Source organism: Coregonus lavaretus, assembly GCF_964263955.1.
Source record: "Coregonus lavaretus genome assembly, chromosome: 12".
NCBI lineage: Eukaryota > Metazoa > Chordata > Actinopteri > Salmoniformes > Salmonidae > Coregonus > Coregonus lavaretus.
Window position 1 is genome coordinate 57,159,815 of NC_139999.1, and position 22,626 is coordinate 57,182,440.

The 22,626-nt window shown below is 44.4% G+C and overlaps 1 protein-coding gene across 1 annotated transcript in view; it reads left to right on the forward strand.

Annotated features, from left to right (window-relative positions):
- Positions 1–22,626, forward strand: part of ptprt (protein tyrosine phosphatase receptor type T) — a gene marked incomplete at both ends in the record, with an annotated part of 404,935 nt that overhangs the window by 172,730 nt on the left and 209,579 nt on the right. Inside the window, 1 exon segment of the mRNA XM_084173452.1 lies at positions 5,174–5,467. Within this exon segment, the coding sequence (XP_084029578.1) occupies positions 5,174–5,467 (294 nt within the window).

Below are 22,626 nucleotides of genomic sequence, written 5' to 3' on the forward strand. Positions count from 1 at the left end.
GTGGAGGGAACCGGTCCCTGGAAAAATCATGAAATAAATTGATTTAATCAGCAGAACGCTCCGAGGGCCCACTCCTGGGTGGCATGGCGTTCCCTTCAGTGCGCTGCACATTAAAGCAGTTGGGGCTATCGGTGTGCCTCTACTGAATTCAGGGAGCTGAGAAATAGGCTTGTGCTGATAATGATGCTGGGACCTAGGAGGCTGGTAGTCTGGGCTAATGACGTTTCAGCGTGCATCTCCTCACTTTTCTCCATCACCTTTTTTTGCAAGTGCAAGGGCAAAACAGATTTAGGTAATTGTTGTCTCACAGCTACAAATTCCCATTTTACGCATACTTTTTCCTCCCCATTTCCAGCTATCTTCCTTCCTGTGCCCACCAGGGCCTGATCTGATACCGTGTGATTGTCCCCCGATGGAGTGCCAGCTGATAAAGACTAGGGGAAATTATAGGGCCCTGGTCTCGCCCTGCATGCGCCAAAGCACGCACTGATAGCCACGGTGTGGCTAGCACACGCTGCAAAACTATCAACACCGGGAAATGGCAGTGAACCCCATTTAGCGGAGCGCCTTCGATAAGGGCATTTGGCCCGATCCCTCCAGAGAGGCTGAAGGATGCAACACCCGACTTGTTGCTTTGATAGACTACGACAGTCACATGACCCTTTCTACTCTCGGTCTTCCTCTCAACATGTTTTGTTATTTCCAAGGGGAAACACTGCTTTCAAGGATTCCTCTTACTCTATAGAGGATATTTCTTCTTAGGAATAAAAAGCCTCCTTGAGAACAAGATGGCATCTTTTGTCACCTGCATCTTTTCTTTCTTTGGCTCCCTGAGAGAAGTTCCGGAAGAACTTCCCTGGTGAAGTTGTTGTAAGTCCAGATCATGTCTCTGTGCCTGTTGTTGGGCTGTTATTACAGGAGATATCACACAGAGATGCAGCGATGCAGTTGGGTCCAGGAGGCACAGTAACCAGGGTAATGTTTGGGGTAAAGTGAGCATGCAGAATACCATTACACCTTCCAGCCTTCAGACAATGAGACCCAATATTCTAATTGAAGCTTTATGATCATTCTCTTATTATTTCAACTCTCAATCACTTCATACAACACTGATATCCCCAGAACATCCTACAATATGAATAAAAACCTACGACCAAGACAAGACCAGGTGCAAGAGCACTGATATCTAAATTGTTGTCTAGCTCCCTCCCACTGATGCAATAAGTTCATTAGGGTCTCGGTGCTAAGAGGCAGCAGTTGCGTCTCAAATGGCACCCTTTTTTCTACAAAGTGTGCTACTTTTGACCAGAGCCCTAAGGGCCATTTGGGGTGCCAATAGGATGCCTTTTGGGATGCTTTTTAGTTTATTAATTTGACCATTTTAAAAACAATCACACAAACTTGAAAAATACATCCATGTACACTGCTTTCAGAAAGGATTCAGACACCTTCACTTTTTCCACATTTTGTTACGTTACAGCCTTATTCTAAAATGGATGAAATTGTTTTTTTCCCTATACACAATACCCCATAATTTTTGCAAATGTATTAAAAATAAAAAACGGAAATATCACATATTACAAAAGTATTCATACCCTTTACTCAGTACTTTGTTGAAGCACTTTTGGCAGCGATTACAGCCTTGAGTCTTCTTGGGTATGACGTTACAAGCTTGGCACACCTGTATTTGGGGAGTTTCTCCCATTCTTCTCTGCAGATCCTCTCAAGCACTGTCAGGTTGGATGGGGAGTGTTGCTGCACAGCTATTTTCAGGTCTCTCCAGAGATGTTTGATCGGGTTCAAGTCCGGACTCTGGCTGGGCCACTCAAGGACATTTCAGAGACTTGTCCCGAAGCCACTCCTGCGTTGTCTTGGCTGTGTGCTTAGGGTCATTGTCCTGTTGGAAGGTGAACCTTCGCCCAAGTCTGAGGTCCTGAGCGCTCTGGAGCAGGTTTTCATCAAGTATTTCTATGTACTTTGCTCCGTTCATCTTTCCCTCTATCCTGACTAGTCTCCCAGTCCCTGCCGCTGAAAAACACACAATCCTGTCTCGGAGCTCTAGAGACAATTCCTTCGACCTCATGGCTTGGTTTTTGCTCTGACATGCACTGTCAACTGTGGGACCTTATATAGACAGGTGTGTCTTTCCAAATCATGTCCAATCAATTTAATGTATCACAGGTGGACTCCAATCAAGTTGTAGAAACATCTCAAGGATGCTCAATGGAAACATGATGCACCTGAGCTCAATTTCGAGTCTCATAGCAAAGGGTCTGAATACTTATGTAACTAAGGTATTTCTGTTTAAAAAAATTTATACATTTGCAAACATTTCTAAAAACCTGTTTTTGCTTTGTCATTATGGGGTATTGTGTGTAGATAGCTTTTTTTTATTTTTTACCTTAATCACTTTTAGAATAAGGCTGTAACGTAACAAAATGTGAAAAAAGGGAAGGGGTCTGAATACTTTCTGAATGAAGTCTGGGACTTATTGCCATTGTGGCAGCCAGCCTTTGCGTTAGGGTCCACTGCTGATGATGGTGGTGGTAATGGTAGTCCCAGGCCTCCTGCGTATACAACTCGGAGGGACAACTCCTGAGTATACAACTCGCAGCTCTCGAGAATAGGGACAATTATTCACTCGGACCACCATCACTGAGTAGTAGTCAGATGGAAGGAGGAAGTGTGTTGAACAGAGAGGGTGTGTGTGTTTGATAGAGAGATAATTTACTGTATGTTTGTGTTGGTTTCTGTGTGTATGTGTGATGGAGAGTAAGCTTATGGATGTGATTTTGTGAGTAAGAGTGTGTGTGCTCTGCTTGTGTGTGTGTGTGTGTGTGTGTGTGTGTGTGTGTGTGTGTGTGTGTGTGCTCTCACAGACCCAATCCCCTCTATGACATCATTGTTCCCAGGTTGTGTATCTCAGGGTGGTAGATGGTTCTCTCCTCTTTGCATGAGCGGATGAGATGGTGAGACAGAGGGGGCGATGGAGTGATTGAGTGCTCTCAGCTTTCTTCCTGTGGAGATTCATGAGGCAAAGCTGCTAAATATGAATGCATTTAAAACACAGCCAGGGAAAAAGGGAAAAGTCAGGCTTTTGATTTTAGCTTTTGTATTTGTTCACTTAAAGCCTGGGTTATTTGGACTTTAGGTTAAATCATCCCTTGAGACTGTATCAATAGAGTTTACAACAAGTTTTTAAGTGGGATTTTTTGCCTTTTACTCATGTACCTATCCGGCTACTTTTATTTCACCAGATACGTTCGCATGCACAATCAAAGCATAACGACACCGCGTGCAGTATTTGCTCTCACCATGCCTGTAAACGTTGCCTCACCCGTTCCCTGTTCACTCTCCCATTCGTAATGATGACTTACCTGGATGGCACATTTTCATCAGAAATCACTCAGTTTCGAACATCTGTGTTTCTCTCTGGTGGGCGGTGCCGTGGTGGTGTTCAAATAGCCCCAGCCAATGAGAAGTGGCGGTGAGAAGACTGCTGATAGGTTGTGCTGACACGGGTCTTTGCCTTTACCAAATTATATGAAGTATTGCACGTTCATTAATGGAAGGGGTTGGGGGGGGAGCAATGCTTTATAATAATTCTGCACCTTTCGGAGACTCCACTTCCCCGAGATGAACAGGAGCCTGATGATAGATGAGGCATTTACTCCCAAGAATGCAAGCACAATGCATATTGTAATGGGCCTTCGGAAATTTTTTGAGAGACGCGGCTCTTAAAACCAGACTTTGCTTTAGAGTGTGGACCATTATTCTTCCATAACGCACTGGCAAACATTAACAAAATACTTTTTGCTAACAGGCCGTGATTGATTACAACAGCAGATTTAAACCGCATGATGATAGCATTATTGTTGCAGTTCAGTGAGGACGTTTGAACGCTCTCTATGTCACCCTACGTAACAGGGGGTATTAACGTTCGTTCATCATTATAACGAGGGCCCAGAGTTTTTCCCACGGGTCACATAGTCAGGGAAAAAATCCTGACCCTAGTTCTGAACCTCTACGTGGACTTTCTTAACCTCCACTTCTACGGTGTCCTTAGGCAACTCCTTCTGAGTCTGTGTCCTTATATGGACACCGTACATTTCAAGTTAAGTATTACCTAATTTATCTTTAGTCATAGAGTAAACTCTCCCTGAGTATCACCCCAAGACAGCTGCCGCTTCTTCAGTCTCCGGCTCCATTCTGCAGTCTCTCTCCAACCACAGAGGAGCTAAATGTGGCCTGGTAATCTGGCTTAGTTAATTACATGGGAACACACACTGAGCAACACCCTCTAATGGGGGACTGGGTCCGCCACTGCTACGCATGGCTGGGTACCTTCATGGGCGGTCTCCCATGCTTAGACGAGGATTATTACCCACTCCTCTGCTTTACTCCGCTCTCTCTCTTTCTCTCTCTGACTTTCTGCTTCTGTATGTCTGTCTCTCTCTCTCTCTCTCCTTCTCTGTCTCCCTCTCTCTGCTTATCTCTCTCTCTCTCTCTTTCACTGTCTGTCTCTCTCTCCTTTCTCATTCCCCCCTGTCGAGAGGAGGGAAGTAGAGATATGGAGCCGGTCAATGCACTGGGAGCCCGTGCCGTCTCCTGTGGATAGTGTCACAGGGCATCAGGGCTACGCAGCAAAGGGGGATATAGGAAAGGGTGAGGCACTTCACCTCATTGGATGTGATGCTCCCGCAGGCAATCAGTTTAGTTGGGTTACGATTTAGCTCTGGCAAAGGGGGGGTCCCACTCAAGTCTGCTTGGTTTTGATTTCATTTTGTGAAGGTGAAAGTGTTTGATATTAAGTTTACATATTCCATGGCATTCATTCATAACTGAACAAATCATGCTGCCAATTCATTCTCCCTTAAATCACCATTACCTATCCCAGGGGTTTCCAAACTTTTCCCGCACACATTCCAGAGACCTTAACCATTTAACCACATCCGTTTGGAAACCACTGACCTAGGCCTACATTCTAATCTCCATGGTCTTCTCTCTCTCTCTCTCTCTCTCTCTCTCTCTCTCTCTCTCTCTCTCTCTCTCTCTCTCTCTCTCTCTCTCTCTCTCTCTCTCTCTCTCTCTCTCTCTCTCTCTCTCTCTCTCTCTCTCTCTCTCTCTCTCTCTCTCTCTCTCTCTCTCTCTCTCTCTCTCTCTGCCCCCTCAGCTCCTCCCACGCCCATAGCCCCTCCAGAGCTCCTGGCAGTGGGTGCTACCTACCTGTGGCTCAAGCCCAACGCCAACTCTATCATCGGGGACGGCCCCATCATGCTGAAGGAGGTGGAGTACCGCACCACCACTGGAAACTGGGCCGAGACCCACATCGTGGACGCCCCCACCTACAAGCTTTGGCATTTAGACCCCGACGTGGAGTATGAGATCAAGGTTCTGCTGACCCGGCCGGGCGAGGGGGGCACAGGACCTCCAGGACCTCCGCTCATCACCCGGACCAAGTGTGCTGGTGAGTGGAACAATGCGGTTTCTGTGTCTCTACTGTGTATCTGTCGTTGTTCTATTGTGTTGATGTGCTTATTTGGGTCCCTATTTGGGTCCCCATTAGCTGACGTCTTAGCGACTGCTAGTCTTCCTGGGTTCCTTCTAACTAGCGAAGAATGAAGAGCTATACTCCTAGTTTGAGGATAGGGTGTGGATTTCTACTGCTAATCTTTCAATGCTATACATTGGGTTCCTTTTCCCAGCTATTGACCCTTTGATGATGGCACCTACTGTACATTCCCATTATCTATGTGTAGGTTATCGAATCCATCAAGTGGTACCACAAAATGCGGAAAACGAGAACCAAATTGATTTTCCTTTGCACAGTCAATGTGTTCACTGTGTATCACCTGCCACCATAAGGTCCAGTCGGCTTCAGAAGTTCACACTTCCTGATTTACCCCAGTCTTTCCGGTTGCGTCCCAAATGGAACCCTATTCCCTATGTAGTGCACTACTTTTGACCAGGGCCCATAGGGGTCTTGTTAAAAGTAGTGCACTATGTAGGGCAGGGCTCTCCAACACCGTCCTGTCGGTTTTCACTCCAACCCTAATCTAGCCCACCTGATTCTAATAATTAGCTGGTTGATAAACTGAACCAGGTTAGTTACAACTGGGGTTGGAGCGAAAACCTACAGGTGGGTAGCTCTCCAGGAACAGCGTTGGAGAGCCCTGGTGTAGGGAATAGGGTGTCATTTGGGAAGCTAACTCACTCTGTGCCAGTACTTCTCCTTATTCACTGAAGTCACTACTCAGGATGTTACGATAAAACCTAAAAGTTACCAGAGGGTGAAAAATAAACGAGTGTCTCTCTAACTAATTAGTACACCTTGGGAGCTCAAGTACAAATCAAAGATAATGATAATTGAGATGTTAAAAATGTGCAGAAAGAAGAGGGTTCTCTGGGAAAGGGGGGTTAGGTGGGAGCAATTTTCCGTAATAATGATGAGCCCAGTGGGTAGCATATGGAGCATGTGGAAGAAAGACACACTTCATTGTATAAAGTGACAGCTGATCAGATCAACCCTGTGTGTGTGTATGAGAGAGACTGTGTGTGTGTCTTATTGTTTCTGTGTGTACTGTATGTATGAGAGAGAGTGTGCGTGCGTGTGCGACTTTGTGTGACTGTATGTGTGTGTGCAACTGTGTCTGTATGTGACTTTTAATGTGTGTGTATCAAGGGTTAGAACCGGTTCAGGGAATAGAAATGAAAACCGGAAAATAACGAAAACATTTGAGGAACAGAACCCGAACCTGAAACTAAAGTGATCTATACTGTTCCGGAACAGAACCGTTATTTTAAAACCATGGGAACCGGTTAATAACATTATTTTATGTTCAGGGCATAGCTTGGCACACCTGTATTTGGGGAGTTTCTCCCATTCTTTGTTCGGGTTCAAGTCCAGGCTCTGGCTGGGCCACTCAAGAGACTTGTCCCGAAGCCACTCCTGCGTTGTCTTGGCTATGTGCTTAGGGTCTCTGTCCTGTTGGAAGATGAACCTTCGCCCCAGTCTGAGGTCCTGAGCGCTCTGGAGCAGGTTTTCATCAAGGATCTCTTTGTACTTTGCTCCGTTCATCTTTCCCTCGATCCTGACTAGTCTCCCAGTCCCTGCTGCTGAAAAACATCCCCACAGCATGATACTGCCACCGTAGGGATGGTGCCAGGTTTCCTCCAGACGTGACGCTTGGCATTCAGGCCAAAGAGTTCAATCTTGGTTTCATCAGACCAGAGAATCTTGTTTCTCATGGTCTGAGTCCTTTAGGTGCCTTTTGGCAAACTCCAAGAGGGCTGTCATGTGCCTTTTACTGAGGAGTGTCTTCTGTCTGGCCACTCTACCATAAAGGCCTGATTGGTGGAGTGCTGCAGAGATGGTTGTCCTTCTGGAAGGTTGTCCCATCTCCACAGAGGAAGTCTGGAGCTCTGTCAGGGTGACCATCGGGTTCTTGGTCACCTCCCTGACCAAGGCCCTTCTCCCCCGATTGCTCAGTTTGGTCTTGGTGGTTCCAAACTTCTTCCATTTAAGAATGATAGAGGCCACTGTGTTCTTGGGGACCTTCAATGCTGCAGAAATGTTTTGGTACCCTTCCCCAGATCTGTGCCTCGACACAATCCTGTCTCGGAGCTCTACGGACAATTCCTTCGACCTCATGGCGTGGTTTTTGCACTGACATGCACTGTCAACTGTGGGACCTTATATAGACAGGTGTGTGCCTTTCCAAATCATGTCCAATCAATTGAATTTACCACAGGTGGACTACAATCAACTTGTAGAAACATCTCAAGGATGATCAATGGAAACAGGATGCACCTGAGCTCAATTTCGAGGCTCATAGCCAAGGGTCTGAGTACTTACGTAAATACATGTTGTAATTTTTTAAAATATATAAATTAGAAAAAAGATCCCAAAAAATATTTTCGCTTTGTCATTATGGGGTATTGTGTGTAGATTGATGGAACAAAATAATTTAATCCATTTTAGAATAAGGCTGTAACGTAACAAAATGTGATAAAAGTCAAGGGGTCTGAATACTTCCCGAATCTTCCCGAATGCACTGTATGCTGAACAAAAATATTAATGCCACATGTAAAGTGTATATGTCCCATGTTTCATGAGCTGAAATAAAACATTCCAGAAATGGTCCATATGCACAAAAAGCTTATTTCTCTCAAAGTTTGTGCACAAATTAGTTTACATTCCTGTTAGTGAGCATTTCTCCTTCGCCAAGATAATCCATCCACCTGACAAGTGTGGTATATCAAGAAGCTGATTAAACAGCAGACATAAGCTATGGACATCGAACACAATTGCATTTTAACGATGGCAATTTGAATGCACAGAGATACCGTGACGAGATCCTGAGGCCCATTGTGGTGCAATTCATCCACCGCCATTACCTCATGTTTCAGCATGATAATGCACGGCCACATGTTGCAAGGATCTGTACACAATTCCTGGAAGCTGAAAATGTCCCAGTTCTTCCATGGCTGGCATACTCACCAGACATGTCACCCACTGAGCATGTTTGGGATGCTCTGGATTGATGTGTACAACAGCGTGTTGCAGTTCACGCCAATATCCAGCAACTTCACACAGCCATTGATGAGGAGCGGGAAAACATTCCATAGGCGACAATCAACAGGCTGATCAACTCTATGTGAAGGAAATGTGTCACGCCTCATGAAGCAAATGGTGGTCACATTAGATACTGACTGATTTTCTGATCCACGCCCCTATCTTTTTTTTAAGGTATCTGTGACCAACAGATGCATATCTGTATTCCTAGTCATTTAAAATCCATAGATTAGGGCCTAATGAATTTATTTCAATTATATGAACTAACTCTGTAAAATCTTTGAAATTGTTGGATGTTGCGTTTTATATTTTTGTTCAGTGTAGAATGTTTGGTTACAGAAATTGTTATAATTCATCAAATATAATATGCGTTCATACCATTCTCATTCTCGAAGTGGAAACATTGTTTGGAGAGTTCACAAACTGTGCACCACTTGTAATAAATAACTTTAGGTTTATTTTACTAATTTACTGTCAATTTATATTTTGTCTTTGTTTTGGGAGCATGTTTCCGGTTTCTCCGTCATGTTTAATGTTGTGTGAACGTGTGCTTTAATGGCTCTGCATGGTCAATCCGATGTCTGCAGTGGCATACATCATTTACTTCGATGCGGCCTCCGCAGAAGTCAGAGCATTCACCTCCGCAGAAGTCAGAGCATTCATACTTCTTGCGCTTTGCGGAGCAGAGCCGTTGTGAAGGAAGTTGTCAAGGAAGTGAGTTTGTGTTTATACAAGACCTCACGCACCCACCTACCATCAACCAATCATGTCAATGCGGAGCTATACGAAGCCCTCCGTATTGTTACAACATTTGGGAGGCGCACGGCGAGGCTGTACGGAGCTCGATTTGGCCTCCGAAAGCTCAGCAATTGCGTCAAACACTCCATACAGAGCCTCCGGATGGTAATGCTGGAGCAAGCATAAATGGGCTTTTAGCTTGCATAGATATACCTGGCAGAAAAGGTGAAGAATAGGTGTGGCCAAATATATTTAAGTGCCCGTTTGGGGATGTTCTAGTTAGTTCACTTTTAGGTAACTCAAGGAGAAACTGTATCTGAGCCTGGTACCCCATCTGTGTCTTATTGGTTAAGACCAATAAATAAATACAACGCTAATTTGCACCTACCTGCCTGCCTCCTGCTGAATCTTTGTCCTGAGTGATAGAATGCCTCTATTTTAGGGTGATAATAGAGAGATTATAATACACAGATAATATATTTTAGGCGCAGCGGAAATGGGCCAACCTGTCACTTCAAAAGATCTCAGAGTCTCTGCATTTGAACATTGTTTATTGTGGTATAGTGTGATATAAGCAGAATTCAATATAATTCCAATGTAAGAACCACCCAAAATGTTGCCCCCTCGCCGATCTCAACTGCCCCCTTAGTCACGTTATCCTGGCGCAGGGTCTGATAACAAGATGCCCAGCGCTTCAAGGCATGCTTCCTCCATCCTCTCTTGCACTCTCCTCACCCACAAAAGATCAGCTGCATCTCGCGCCCTACACTGTGACTGGCAGCACAGTGTGTGTGTTTCTCTTCCATGATGATTAAACCATGCTGTTAAGGCAAAATACAATTAGCTCTTAACGACTTTCCTATAAAGATTAAATCGCATACCTGCTCCATAGCAAGCTGCTCTATCCACACTGATTGATGAAGTAATTTAATATCGAGCTAAATGTAAAACAAAAGAAAATGGTTTCGGAGGTTCGTTTTTTTTGGTTCTAACCGGTTCTGAACTTTATTTTGCTGTTCGGAACAGTGGAATGTAATTCAAACATAATGGTTCTGTTCAGAACGAAACGATTGGAAAATAATTTAAGTTCCAACCCCTGGTGTGTACAGTATGCGACCGTTTCTGTGCGTACTTGTGCGTGTGTCCCTGCTTGCTTGTGCATGTGTGTGTATGTGTGTGCATGCCATGGCCCCTGTGAGGCCCTGATGGCGAATTGGTAATTGAGGTGAGCAGATGAGCAGCCGTGAAAGTCTCTGTTCTCCAGGTGAGAGAGATGATGAAGGAGCTCCGTGTGGCAACATCGACACAGTGGGGAGGCACCACTGATCTGGAGCAAATGCTCCAGCACTGTCAGTGTTCCCTCTCTCTTTTTCCCTTTTTCTATAGAATTCTATGTCCTTCAATTTAGTCTCTACTCCTTTTTTCTTCTCTCTCTCCTTATTTCTTCACTCATCTCTTTCTCGTATACTCTTTTTCTACTATTCTTTGAATTCTCTCTCTCCATTTAGCCTCTATTCCTCTCTCGCTCTCTTATCTATTTCCCCTGCTCTCTTCCTCTCATTACCCACTACTTTACTCGGCATGTCCTTTCCCGCTCACGCTTCTTGCTCATTCCCACTGCTGCGAGACACACTACCTTCATTCTCAATAGTGCTGATGAACAGGAAAAAGGACTTTGTCAGGGCTTTCTCAAGGTATGAAATGCTCAAAGTAATTTAGAGAGGCAGGGAAGCAAAAAAGACAAAGGGAACACTCTTAAAGTATATGCAGGGTGAATATGTGTGGGAGTGTGTCTGTGTGTGAATCTGCAGACATGTGTGTGTTTCTATCTGCATCTTGGACATTTGTCTTTTTGTTTGTTGGTGCTGTAGCTGTGTGTGTTTGAGCTAGTTTGCTAGTCTAGGTGCCTCTGTCTGTGTGTGTGTGTGTGTGTATGTGTGTGTGTGTGTGTGTGTGTGTGTGTGTGTGTGTGTGTGTGTGTGTGTGTGTGTGTGTGTGTGTGTGTGTATGTGTGTGTGTGTATGTGTGTGGTCCTTTGTCAGCAGCCATCCCTCTCTGTACCCAGAAACAATTTAGCTAGGTGAAAATGATGTGCTAATACAGTGGCTCCATGCAACCGGCTCTGCAGGTATCCACCACACCCCCACACACAGACTCCCGGACCCCCTGCCTCGGAAGCCCCACTCCCTCTCCGCATACTTCCACACCGCTTCTTCACTGATCAAATGCACCCAATTTTAGCTGACAGACACAATCCGATCAACCCTCCCCCCATTATATGCCACTGCACCACACATTAACACTGTCAAAGGCAAAGGCAATGAACAGAGCCCTTCTGGAGGAAACTGGAAGATGTCAGCCCCGAATGGAGCCGGAATGGAGGCTAAACGGAACGCGCAGGAATCGTTACGGTCCGTAGGAAGAAGAGTTTGTAATGCATCTCTGTACGGGCTTAAAGACAGGAAGAGGATGGTTCTTGGGCTGGAAGCCGACAGATCTTGGACCAGTTACAGATTGCCCTGTCACTTTGGATTGGGCTGTGGAGGCTGACCTGAGAACAGTGTAGACAAAGGGGTAGATCTCTGTGTACAGAAGGCTATGCAGTGCTGTATCTCAGCTAGGTTCAGGCTCATTTATTAATGCAACACAGTATGTATTCCATCCAGAAGGTGTTGGTCCTCAGCCTAATGTTCGAACAGTCACATGATTGTGGTGTGTTTCATGTCCGCTGAAGATAACCGGACACTGTTTGAGAGGTTCAAGTGCACACAGATGAGAGTCACAACCAATAAACACATTGCGCTCCTTGGGTGTTTGCGTTCGTGCGGAAGAGGATGCCTGTTTTCATCATATCAGAGGCAGCCAGGAAGGGGAGAGAGGGGGATGACGAGGGAGGGGTGAGGAAGGAGGGAGGGAAGGAAGGAGGGAGGGAGACAGCGGGGGCAGAGCGGAGGTGAAGTGGAACAAAGGTTCTGCTGGCCACGGCTCCGTAGCTCCGTAGTGTAGCTCTTCCGTGTACTGGGCTAGCTGGGCTGTGTGAAGTGCAGCAGAAAGGAACATGTGTTTTCTGAATTGGCGGCTGCCGTGTTTACCTGTCAGAGAGACGTCACGGGGGCAGGGTGGAGGGAGGGAGGGGGGAGGCAGAGAGGGAGGAAGAAAGATTGGATCGGAAGTGGCAGGTGTGGCAGCTGTGCCGAGGCCTGGCCAGAGGTAAGGTGAGGAGGCGAGAGAGTTGAGAGGAGGGTGGGAGTAGGGGTATGTTAGTGCCAGCGCGGGGCATGGAGGGTGGGGGTGGAGGGGGTCAGGGATGGGCCTCAGAGATGCTCCAGGGCCCTGCCCGTTCGCTTGTCTGCCCGCCTGGCTGGTTTGAGTGTTGGCAGCCGGCAGCGCTTGAGTGGGCTCTGTCGTGGCACACCAGGGCCGCGGGGTAAACCCAAAGCACACATTGATATTCACATCTACATCTTGTAACACCTGGGTGGATGACCATTACATTGGACGTACATGTATCTTATGAAATTCAGGCCAAATTATGGGTATCATAAGTATTCACCCCCCTTAGATTTTTTCACATTTTGTTGCGTTACAAAATGGGATTGAAATATACTGAATTGTCATTTTGTCATTGATCTACACAAAATACTCCATAATGTCAAAGTGAAAAGAAAATTCTACAAATGTTTACAAATTTAATAAAAATTAAGGATTCACCCCCTTTCTTTAGGCAAGTATAAACTAGTTCAGGAATAACATTTGGCTTAAAAAATCACATAATAAGTTACATGGACTTACTGTGTGAAATAATAGGGGTTGACATGATTTTTTAATGACCACCCCTTCCACAGATTCAGCTATACTGTATGCAAAGACCGTATTATTATACTGTATTCGAAAGCCTCTAATGTTTCTTCCACTTTGACATTACAGAGTATTTTGTTTAGATTGTTGACAAAAAAATGACAATTACATTTTAATACCACTTGGTAACACAATACAATTTGAAGAAATCCAAAGGGGGTGAATACTTATGATACCCACTGTATAGAATATGGAGATGTTGTTTATATTATGTTAAAAGTCAGTGTACTGAAGGCAACACTACACTCAACAACTTTACACTTTTCCCAAAACCTCAACTTCAACCGGGGCCTTGATTTTGATTAGAAAATCTCAGATTTTCTCTCACACCTCCTCCCTCCTCCATCTCAAGGCTTTGGAGTGAATAGATCACCGCAATTTAATTTGCTCCTGGCTCTCCGCCCTCTCTGGCCCCTACTCACTCAGAGGTAAATTGTGGGTACACTCCTCAGGTTGAGACCCATTATTAATGTCCACCAGGTGACGATGAGGGACGTAAAATCTTCGGCTCTGAGCGTGTCGCTTCATCTCACATTGTCATGTCTCCGACTGACACACTTCTTCCTCCCGTCCTAATGGCTTGTTAGAAGGTGGACTGAAGATGCCTATAATCCATTTTGCGCCGAGCGTGAATGATCTATAGACTATAGACCTCCGCTTGACTCTCAACCAAACAGGATTTATTCTTGTTATCTTCCCCCCATGTTACGATAAATCTCACCGCTGTGCAGAAGACGAAGGTGATAATGTACCCGTGAGAGCTGCGGTGGCAAGCGTTTATCCTATTCCTCCTGCAGTAACTCTCTCTCTACCTCTCTCTCTCTCTCTCTCTGTCTCTCTCTCTTTCTCTCTCTCTTTGTCCTTGGCTGGTGGCCACACAAATACCCACCTACCCCTGTTTTCCCCTCCTGGGAGAGAAAATGGACATTCGCCAACATCCTGATTCGCTGTTCCATCAGGTAAATCCCATCCAAGAATGAGATTAGGAAAATGTTGAAATTTACATGGGAACATTTAGAATATTCGGATGAAAAAGGGGCTTTTTGAAAATGTCTCATAGCTCCCTAAGCTCTAGTGTTAGGTTTGAAGTTTCTCCGTTTCTTAGAGTTCAGGCACATTTATTGATGTGTTTCTAGTGATGTATATGGCTCTCTCTTTAGACTGCCAAGCTTTAGTGCTTTCTATTACCATTGCCATTCATGAGTTATGCTTTTGATAGATGATGAGCAATGGACAGTTGTCTGGTCTAGCCTGCATGCAGAGGCCAAATGCATGGTTTCAAAGGACATCTCTACTGTTAATTTGTTTGCATTATTTCTGGGCAAGGATAAGATGGCTTTGCTCGACCTCCATGGCTGGTCTCCATGGCCAGCTTTAAACTCCTTTAGCCATGATCTGAGAGGAGGGCTTGCAATATTCAATTTATCTCCAACTGATCTTTCTCTCTTAAGTCGCTTTCTTCACTCTCACACAGGACATTCATCTATTGCCCTACAGGGAGTAGTGAGGGACACCTTGCTGAAGAGGAATAAGAACGCTCTGATGATCTGGGGGATGCGGCCTCTTCTGGATTGATCACCTTTTAACACCTTCCCTCGGTTAACTGACTGAATATTTATTTACCAGCAGGATATATGACTTTCCTTCACTTCTTTGCCTACTGCAGCTTTTTGATTTGGAAGACTCAAGCTTTAAGAACAACCATTTGTACCGGGGAAAGGACAGGGATATTTTTAACTATAAAAACATTTTGAATCTAAATGAGTTAACATGCTGCAATTCCCATCATAGTGTGGATATGGGGACCAGGTGCTGTTCCGGTGAAAGAAACATGAAAGAATGCTACTCACACAGAATGGAGTCTTCACACCAACAACCCCTTGTTTTAAGTCCAACCTAGCACCCCTGATGTGCTTGTGGGCCTTGTCAAGAATCGAAAGCCATGTCAAGTATCCTTACGTCTCAACATTAACGACAATGTGCCAAGTGTCTTCAAAGGCTCGACCATGGAGGCTAGTTGAAAACAGCTAATTGTTGCTTTTCCTTCTTAAAGTGGAATGACGCACCTGTCAACACGGATCGGCCACTCAAACTGACCCCAAATGAAGCTGAAGGGCTCTTCAGATGCTGAAAGGCTTCTAATCCTACTCTCTCTGAGGGAAGGCTCTTCAGACAGAGCCGAGGCCCTCACAACACACACGTTCCACATTCCCTTTCAGAGCACGTCTCACAGAGTTGTTGAATTATGCGCAGAGGCCATGTATTTAGTGGTACCTATGTGAAATGCACCGTTCCGAAGTTTTGTCTGTGTTTGGTTTCATGTGTATATGTGTGGTTTCATGTGCGAATCCATGAGCATGTGTGTGTCTTTGTCTGTGTGGGTGTGTGTTTGTACTGTATGTATGTGCTTGTATGTTCCTGTAGCTGTGTGTACTGTGTTCTTCAAGAGTGATTTTCTTCCCAGCCGCAAACGTTGGGTTGTGTGTGACGTGAGTCCTGCCTGTAAATACTAGGGAAACTGGGGACAGCTCTTTTGCACTCTACTCCTCAGCATCTTTGAAATGGCTTTTGTCCTCAAGACGATTCCTTCTCCATCGGAGACCAAGATACAAAACAAACAATCAAAAGGTGGTATTTGGCACAAGCTGATGCTCTTTACTGGCTAAAGTGTGAAAACTCATTCTTATCGGATCCATCTCCACACATTCTCTTCTCTTGTATCCCTCTCTGGCATCGTCTGTAGGGACAAGTAGAAATTATGTTGTTGATTTATCTCCTCTTCTTTATCCTAAATGATCTACCTCACTTTGTGGTGCTTTGTTGCAGTTCCAGCATTGTCTCTTTGTTCGCACTGTTTGCTAGAAATCTGGTTATGAAATTCTGGCTCTTTATACCACAATATACAGTATACAGTGAGCTCCTAAAGTATTGCGACAGTGACAATTTATTTTGTAATCCAGCACTTTGGATTTGAAATTATACAATAACTATGAGGTTAAAGTGCACACTGCCAGCTCACGATATTTTCATAGTCACCCCATTTTAGGGGACCAAAAGTATTGGGACAAATTCACTTATATATGTATTAAAGTAGTCAAAGGTGTAGTATTTGGTCTCATTTTCCTAGCACTCAATGATTCCTTCAAGCTTGTGACTCTACAAAATCGTTGGATGCGTTTGCTGTTTGTTTTGGTTGTGTTTCAGATTATTTTGTGCCCAATAGAAATGAATGGTAAATGATGTGTGTCATTTTGGAGTCACTTTTATTGTATATAAGAATAGAATATGTTTCTAAACACTTCTACATTAATGCGGATGCTACCATGTTTACAGCTAGTCCTGAATGAATCGTGAATAATGATGTGACACAAAAATACAGTATCATACCGCAAGACATGCTAACCTCTCATCATTACAATAACGTGAGGTTAGCATTTTGTGGGGGATATGATATTTGTGCGTCTGTAACTTTCTCACTCATCATTATTCATGATTCAAAACAACAACAAAAATGTGTCACTGACCCAATACTTTTGGAACTCATTGTATCTCAATCTCTAATCCCTTTAAAATGTATGTCTTAAATCGAGGACATTTTAAATAAGGATTTGACATAGGCTGATGGAATTTGATGTCTGGCAACGATTGAGAGGCAGAGATTAAGTTGATGGGATCTATGAAACTAAGCTCTTCAGAATGCAGTGAGAGCAGTCATATTTCCTCTGCATGGCAGATACGTTTCATTGATTAATTTTGGAAGAATTAGAGTCCTGCCTTGGTATAGTTTTTTGGCCTTGTCAAAGACTGATTCACCTAAATGGAGATGAACGTTTTGACTGCAATCTGGGACTAAGATAAAGAGCAAACTGTTATATATATATATATATATATATATATATATATATATATACACTACCAGTCAAAAGTTTCGACACACCTACAAGGGTTTTTCTTTATTTTTACAATTTTTTACAATGTAGAATAATAGTGCAGACATCAAAACTATGAAATAACAGATACGGAATCATGTAGTAACCAAAAAAGTGTTAAACAAATCAAAATATATTTAAAATGTTAGATTCTTCAAATAGCCACCCGTTGCCTTGATGACAGCTTTGCACACTCTTGGCATTCTCTCAACCAGCTTTATGAGGTAGTCACCTGGAATGCATTTCAATTAACAGGTGTGCCTTGTTAAAAGTTAATTTGTGGAATTTCTTTCCTTAATGCGTTTGTGGCAATCAGTTGTGTTGTGACAAGATAGGGGTGGTATATAGAAGATAGCCTTATTTGGTAAAAGACCAAGTCCATAATATGGCAAGAACAGCTCAAATAAGCAAAGAGAAACGACAGTCCATCATTACTTACATGAAGGTCAGTCAATCCGGGAAAATTCTAGAACTTTGAACGTTTTTCAAGTGCAGTCGCAAAACCATCAAGCGCTATGATGAAACTGGCTCTCATGAGGACCGCCACAGGAAAGGAAGACCCAGAGTTACCTCTGCTGCAGAGGATAAGTTGATTAGAGTTAACTGCACCTCAGACTGAGAGAAGAGAGAACAGCGCCGGAGAAGATGGCTGCCGTTTTACAGCCCTCTAACCAATTGTACTATTATGTGTGTTTTTCCGTGTTATTTGTAATTTATTTTTGTACATAATGTTTCTGCCATCGTCTCTTATAACCAAAAAGAGCTTCTGGATATCAGGACAGCGATTACTCACCTCGTATTGGACGAAGATTTTTTCTTCAACGAGGCGGCCGCAAAGGATATCCTACAGACACCCGACAAGGCCCAAATCCCCGTCATTCACATGAGGAAGAGACGGAGATATCGTGGACGTAGGTCGGGGTGCCTTGTAAGGATCCGACGGCGAGCGAGTAAACTTCCGCTCCCATCAATCCTATTAGCCAATCTTCAATCATTGGAGAACAAATTGGATGACCTAAGATTACGGTTATCCTACCAACGGGACATTAAAAACTGTAATATCTTATGTTTCACCGAGTCGTGGCTGAACGATGACATGGATAACATACAGCTAGCGGGCTATACGCTACATCGGCAGGATAGAACGGCTGACTCCGGTAAGACAAGGGGTGGCGGTCTGTGTATATTTGTAAACAACAGCTGGTGCACAAAATCAAATACTAAGGAAGTCTCAAGGTTTTGCTCGCCTGAGGTAGAGTATCTTATGATAAGCTGTAGACCACACTATTTACCAAGAGAGTTTTCATCTATATTTTTCATAGCTGTCTATTTACCACCACAAACCAATGCTGGCATTAAGATTGCACTGAATGAGCTGTATAAGGCCATAAATCAACAGGAAAACGCTCATCCAGATGCAGCGCTCCTAGTGGCCGGGGACTTTAATGCAGGGAAACTTAAATCCGTTCTACCTAATTCCTACCAGCATGTTAAATGTGCAACCAGAGGAAAAAAAACTCTAGACCACCTTTACTCCACACACAGAGACGTGAACAAAGCTCTCCCTCACCCTCCATTTGGCAAATCTGACCATAACTCTATCCTCCTGATTCCTGCTTATAAGCAAAAACTAAAGCAGGAAGCACCAGTGACTCGGTTAATAAAAAAGTGGTCAGATGACACAGATGCTAAGCTACAGGACTGTTTTGCTAGCACAGACTGGAACATGTTCCGGGATTCTTCAGATAGCATTGAGGAGTACACCACATCAGTCACTGGCTTCATCAATAAGTGCATCGATGATGTCGTCCCCACAGTGACCGTACGTACATACCCCAACCAGAAGCCATGGATTACAGGCAACATCCGCACTGAGCTAAAGGGTAGAGCTGCCGCTTTCAAGGAGCGGGACTCTAACCCGGACGCTTATAAGAAATCCCGATATGCCCTCCGATGAACCATCAAACAGGCAAAGAGTCAATACAGGACTAAGATTGAATCGTACTACACTGGCTCTGACGCTCGTCGGATGTGGCAGGGCTTGAAAACTATTACAGACTACAAAGGGAAGCACAGCCGCGAGCTGCCCAGTGACACAAGACTTCCAGACGAGCTAAATCACTTCTATGCTCGCTTCGAGGCAAGTAACACTGAAGCATGCATGAGAGCACCAGCTGTTCCGGATGACTATGTGATCACGCTCTCCGTAGCCGATGTGAGTAAGACTTTTAAGCAGGTCAACATTCACAAGGCTGCAGGGCCAGACGGATTACCAGGACGTGTACTCCGAGCAAGTGTCTTCACTGACATTTTCAACATGTCCCTGACTGAGTCTGTAATACCAACATGTTTCAAGCAGATCACCATAGTCCCCGTGCCCAAGGACTCTAAGATAACCTGCCTAAATGACTACCGACCCGTAGCACTGACGTCTGTAGCCATGAAGTGCTTTGAAAGGCTGGTCATGGCTCACATCAACAGCATTATCCCAGAAACCCTAGACCCACTCCAATTTGCATACCGCCCCAACAGATCCACAGATGATGCAATCTCTATTGCACTCCACACTGCCCTTTCCCACCTGGACAAGAGGAACACCTACGTGAGAATGCTATTCATTGACTACAGCTCAGCATTCAACACCATAGTGCCCTCAAAGCTCATCACTAAGCTAAGGATCCTGGGACTAAACACCTCCCTCTGCAACTGGATCCTGGACTTCCTGACGGGCCGCCCCCAAGTGGTAAGGGTAGGTAACAACACATCTGCCACACTGATCCTCAACACGGGGGCCCCTCAGGGGTGCGTGCTCAGTCCCCTCCTGTACTCCCTGTTCACCCATGACTGCATGGCCAGGCACGACTCCAACACCATCATTAAGTTTGCCGACGACACAACAGTGGTAGGCCTGATCACCGACAACGATGAGACAGCCTATAGGGAGGAGGTCAGAGACCTGGCCGTGTGGTGCCAGGACAACAACCTCTCCCTCAACGTGACCAAGACAAAGGAGATGATTGTGGACTACAGGAAAAAAAAAGAGGACTGAGCACGCCCCCATTCTCATCGACGGGGCTGTAGTGGAACAGGTTGATAGCTTCAAGTTCCTTGGTGTCCACATCACCAACGAACTATCATGGTCCAAACACACCAAGACAGTCGTGAAGAGGGCACGACAAAGCCTATTCCCCCTCAGGAGACTGAAAAGATTTGGCATGGGTCCTCAGATCCTCAAAAAATTCTACAGCTGCACCATCGAGAGCATCCTGACTGGTTGCATCACCGCCTGGTATGGCAACTGCTTGGCCTCCGACCGCAAGGCACTACAGAGGGTAGTGCGTACGGCCCAGTACATCACTGGTGCCAAGCTTCCTGCCATCCAGGACCTCTATACCAGGCGGTGTCAGCGGAAAGCCCTCAAAATTGTCAAAGACTCCAGCCACCCTAGTCTGTTCAGAGGAGACTGCGTGAATCAGGCCTTCATGGTCGAATTGCTGCAAAGAAACCACTACTAAAGGACACCAATAAGAAGAAGAGACTTGCTTGGGACAAGAAACACGAGCGCAATGGACATTAGACCGGTGGAAATCTGTCCTTTGGTCTGATGATTCCAAATTTGAGATTTTTGTCTTTGTGAGACGCAGAGTAGGTGAACGGATGATCTCCACATGTGGTTCCCACAATGAAGCATGGAGGAGGAGGTGTGATGATGTGGGGGTGCTTTGCTGGTGACACTGTCTGTGATCTATTTAGAATTCAAGGCACACTTAACCAGCATGGCTACCACAGCATTCTGCAGCGATACGCCATCCCATCTGGTTTGCGCATAGTGGGACTATAATTTGTTTTTCAACAGGACAATGACCCAAAACACACCTCAAGACTGTGTAATGGCTATTTGACCAAGAAGGAGAGTGATGGAGTGCTGCATCAGATGACCTGGCCTCCACAATCGCCCGACCTCAACCCAATTGAGATGGTTTGGGATGAGTTGGAACGCAGAGTGAAGGAAAAGCAGCCAACAAGTGCTCAGCATATGTGGGAAGTCCTTCAAGACTGTTGGAAAAGCATTTCTCATGAAGCTGGTTGAGAGAATGCTAAGAGTGTGCAAAGCTGTCATCAAGGCAAAGGGTGGCTACTTTGTAGAATCTAAAATCTAAAATCTATTTTGATTTGTTTAACACTTTTTTTTTGGTTACTACATGATTCCATATGTGTTATTTCATAGTTTTGATGTCTTCACTATTATTCTATAATGTAGAAAATAGTAAAAAATAAAGAAAAACCTTTGAATGAGTAGGTGTGTCCAAACTTTTGACTGGTACTGTATATCCAAAATAATAATTACATGTCCAATCAGCTGCTCTGTACAATCCATTTCCATTGAAAGCCTTTTGTTAAGTGTATCCTGTCTCTTTGTATTGAATGTAAACGCGTCAAGGCAGACTCGCCCAGACCTTTTTGAAATTAATTTATATCTCATGGGGGTCAATGTTGTAATCTGGTTCTATGCGTTATACAATTGGTTTATGTGTCAACAGGGCTTATAAATGAAACATTATGAATACAACTAATCAATATGTTTACCACCAGAGACAAATCCCAGGCTTTTAACTTAACTACAATTGTCTGTCCCTGTGTAAAAGCCTTCATTAAAAATGAATCACGGTTAGGATTACAGCTCCCTGCTATGCAATTGTTCTTTAAGTTGTCCTCTCGTAGTTCAATGATTTGTTGTTTTTCTGATACCACAGTCTGCCATTATAGTATTTCAGCCTGATAGTATTTGGGCATACTACTAATACATTTATGAGAGTAGAGACGGTGAATGTAATCATTGCAAGACTGAATCCCCTCCTCAAATAAGATCTAAGAATCTTTGAGTAGCGTTGACTGTGTAATTTAAGTCCATGATAAAAGTCATGAAAACAGTGTAGAAAAAAATATTAATCATTTTAAAATTCAGCACATGTATCATAGCGTAACAGTTGTAATCAACACATCCCTCGGCTGCGAAGAGCAGATGGGGGAAGTGTAGCACTAGAGGTGTTAGCTAATGAATTTTCATGATTTGACGATTAATACCGGCACATCCCAAAGGAAGGATCACGATGGGCCTACATATCCCAGGGTTCAATGGGAGGTCACTGCACGGTGTTCTGGGGGCGAAGAAGTTGGTTATTGTGTTTACAGAACACAACGCACTGAAGGACCCCGGTCCATCTGAATTCCTTGTGTTTAATTCAATTCCATGAGCAATCCATTCACTTTGAGAGCATTGATGTAAAAATTTACCATGTATTTACTATTTTCCAAGAACATTCTTTTGCTAGATGAGATGAGGTGGACAAGGTGGCAAATTTCTTATCTCCTCTTAAGTACTGCATCTGTCTCAACCCTCAAATGTGTACAGAAGGCGAAGTCCGGTAATAAGCTTCTCTGAGAATGATGAAGAAACGATGAGAAAGCTTTTACAATGACACAGAGGGTGCGTGAGAGATGCAGTGACACGCCAACAAAGAAATA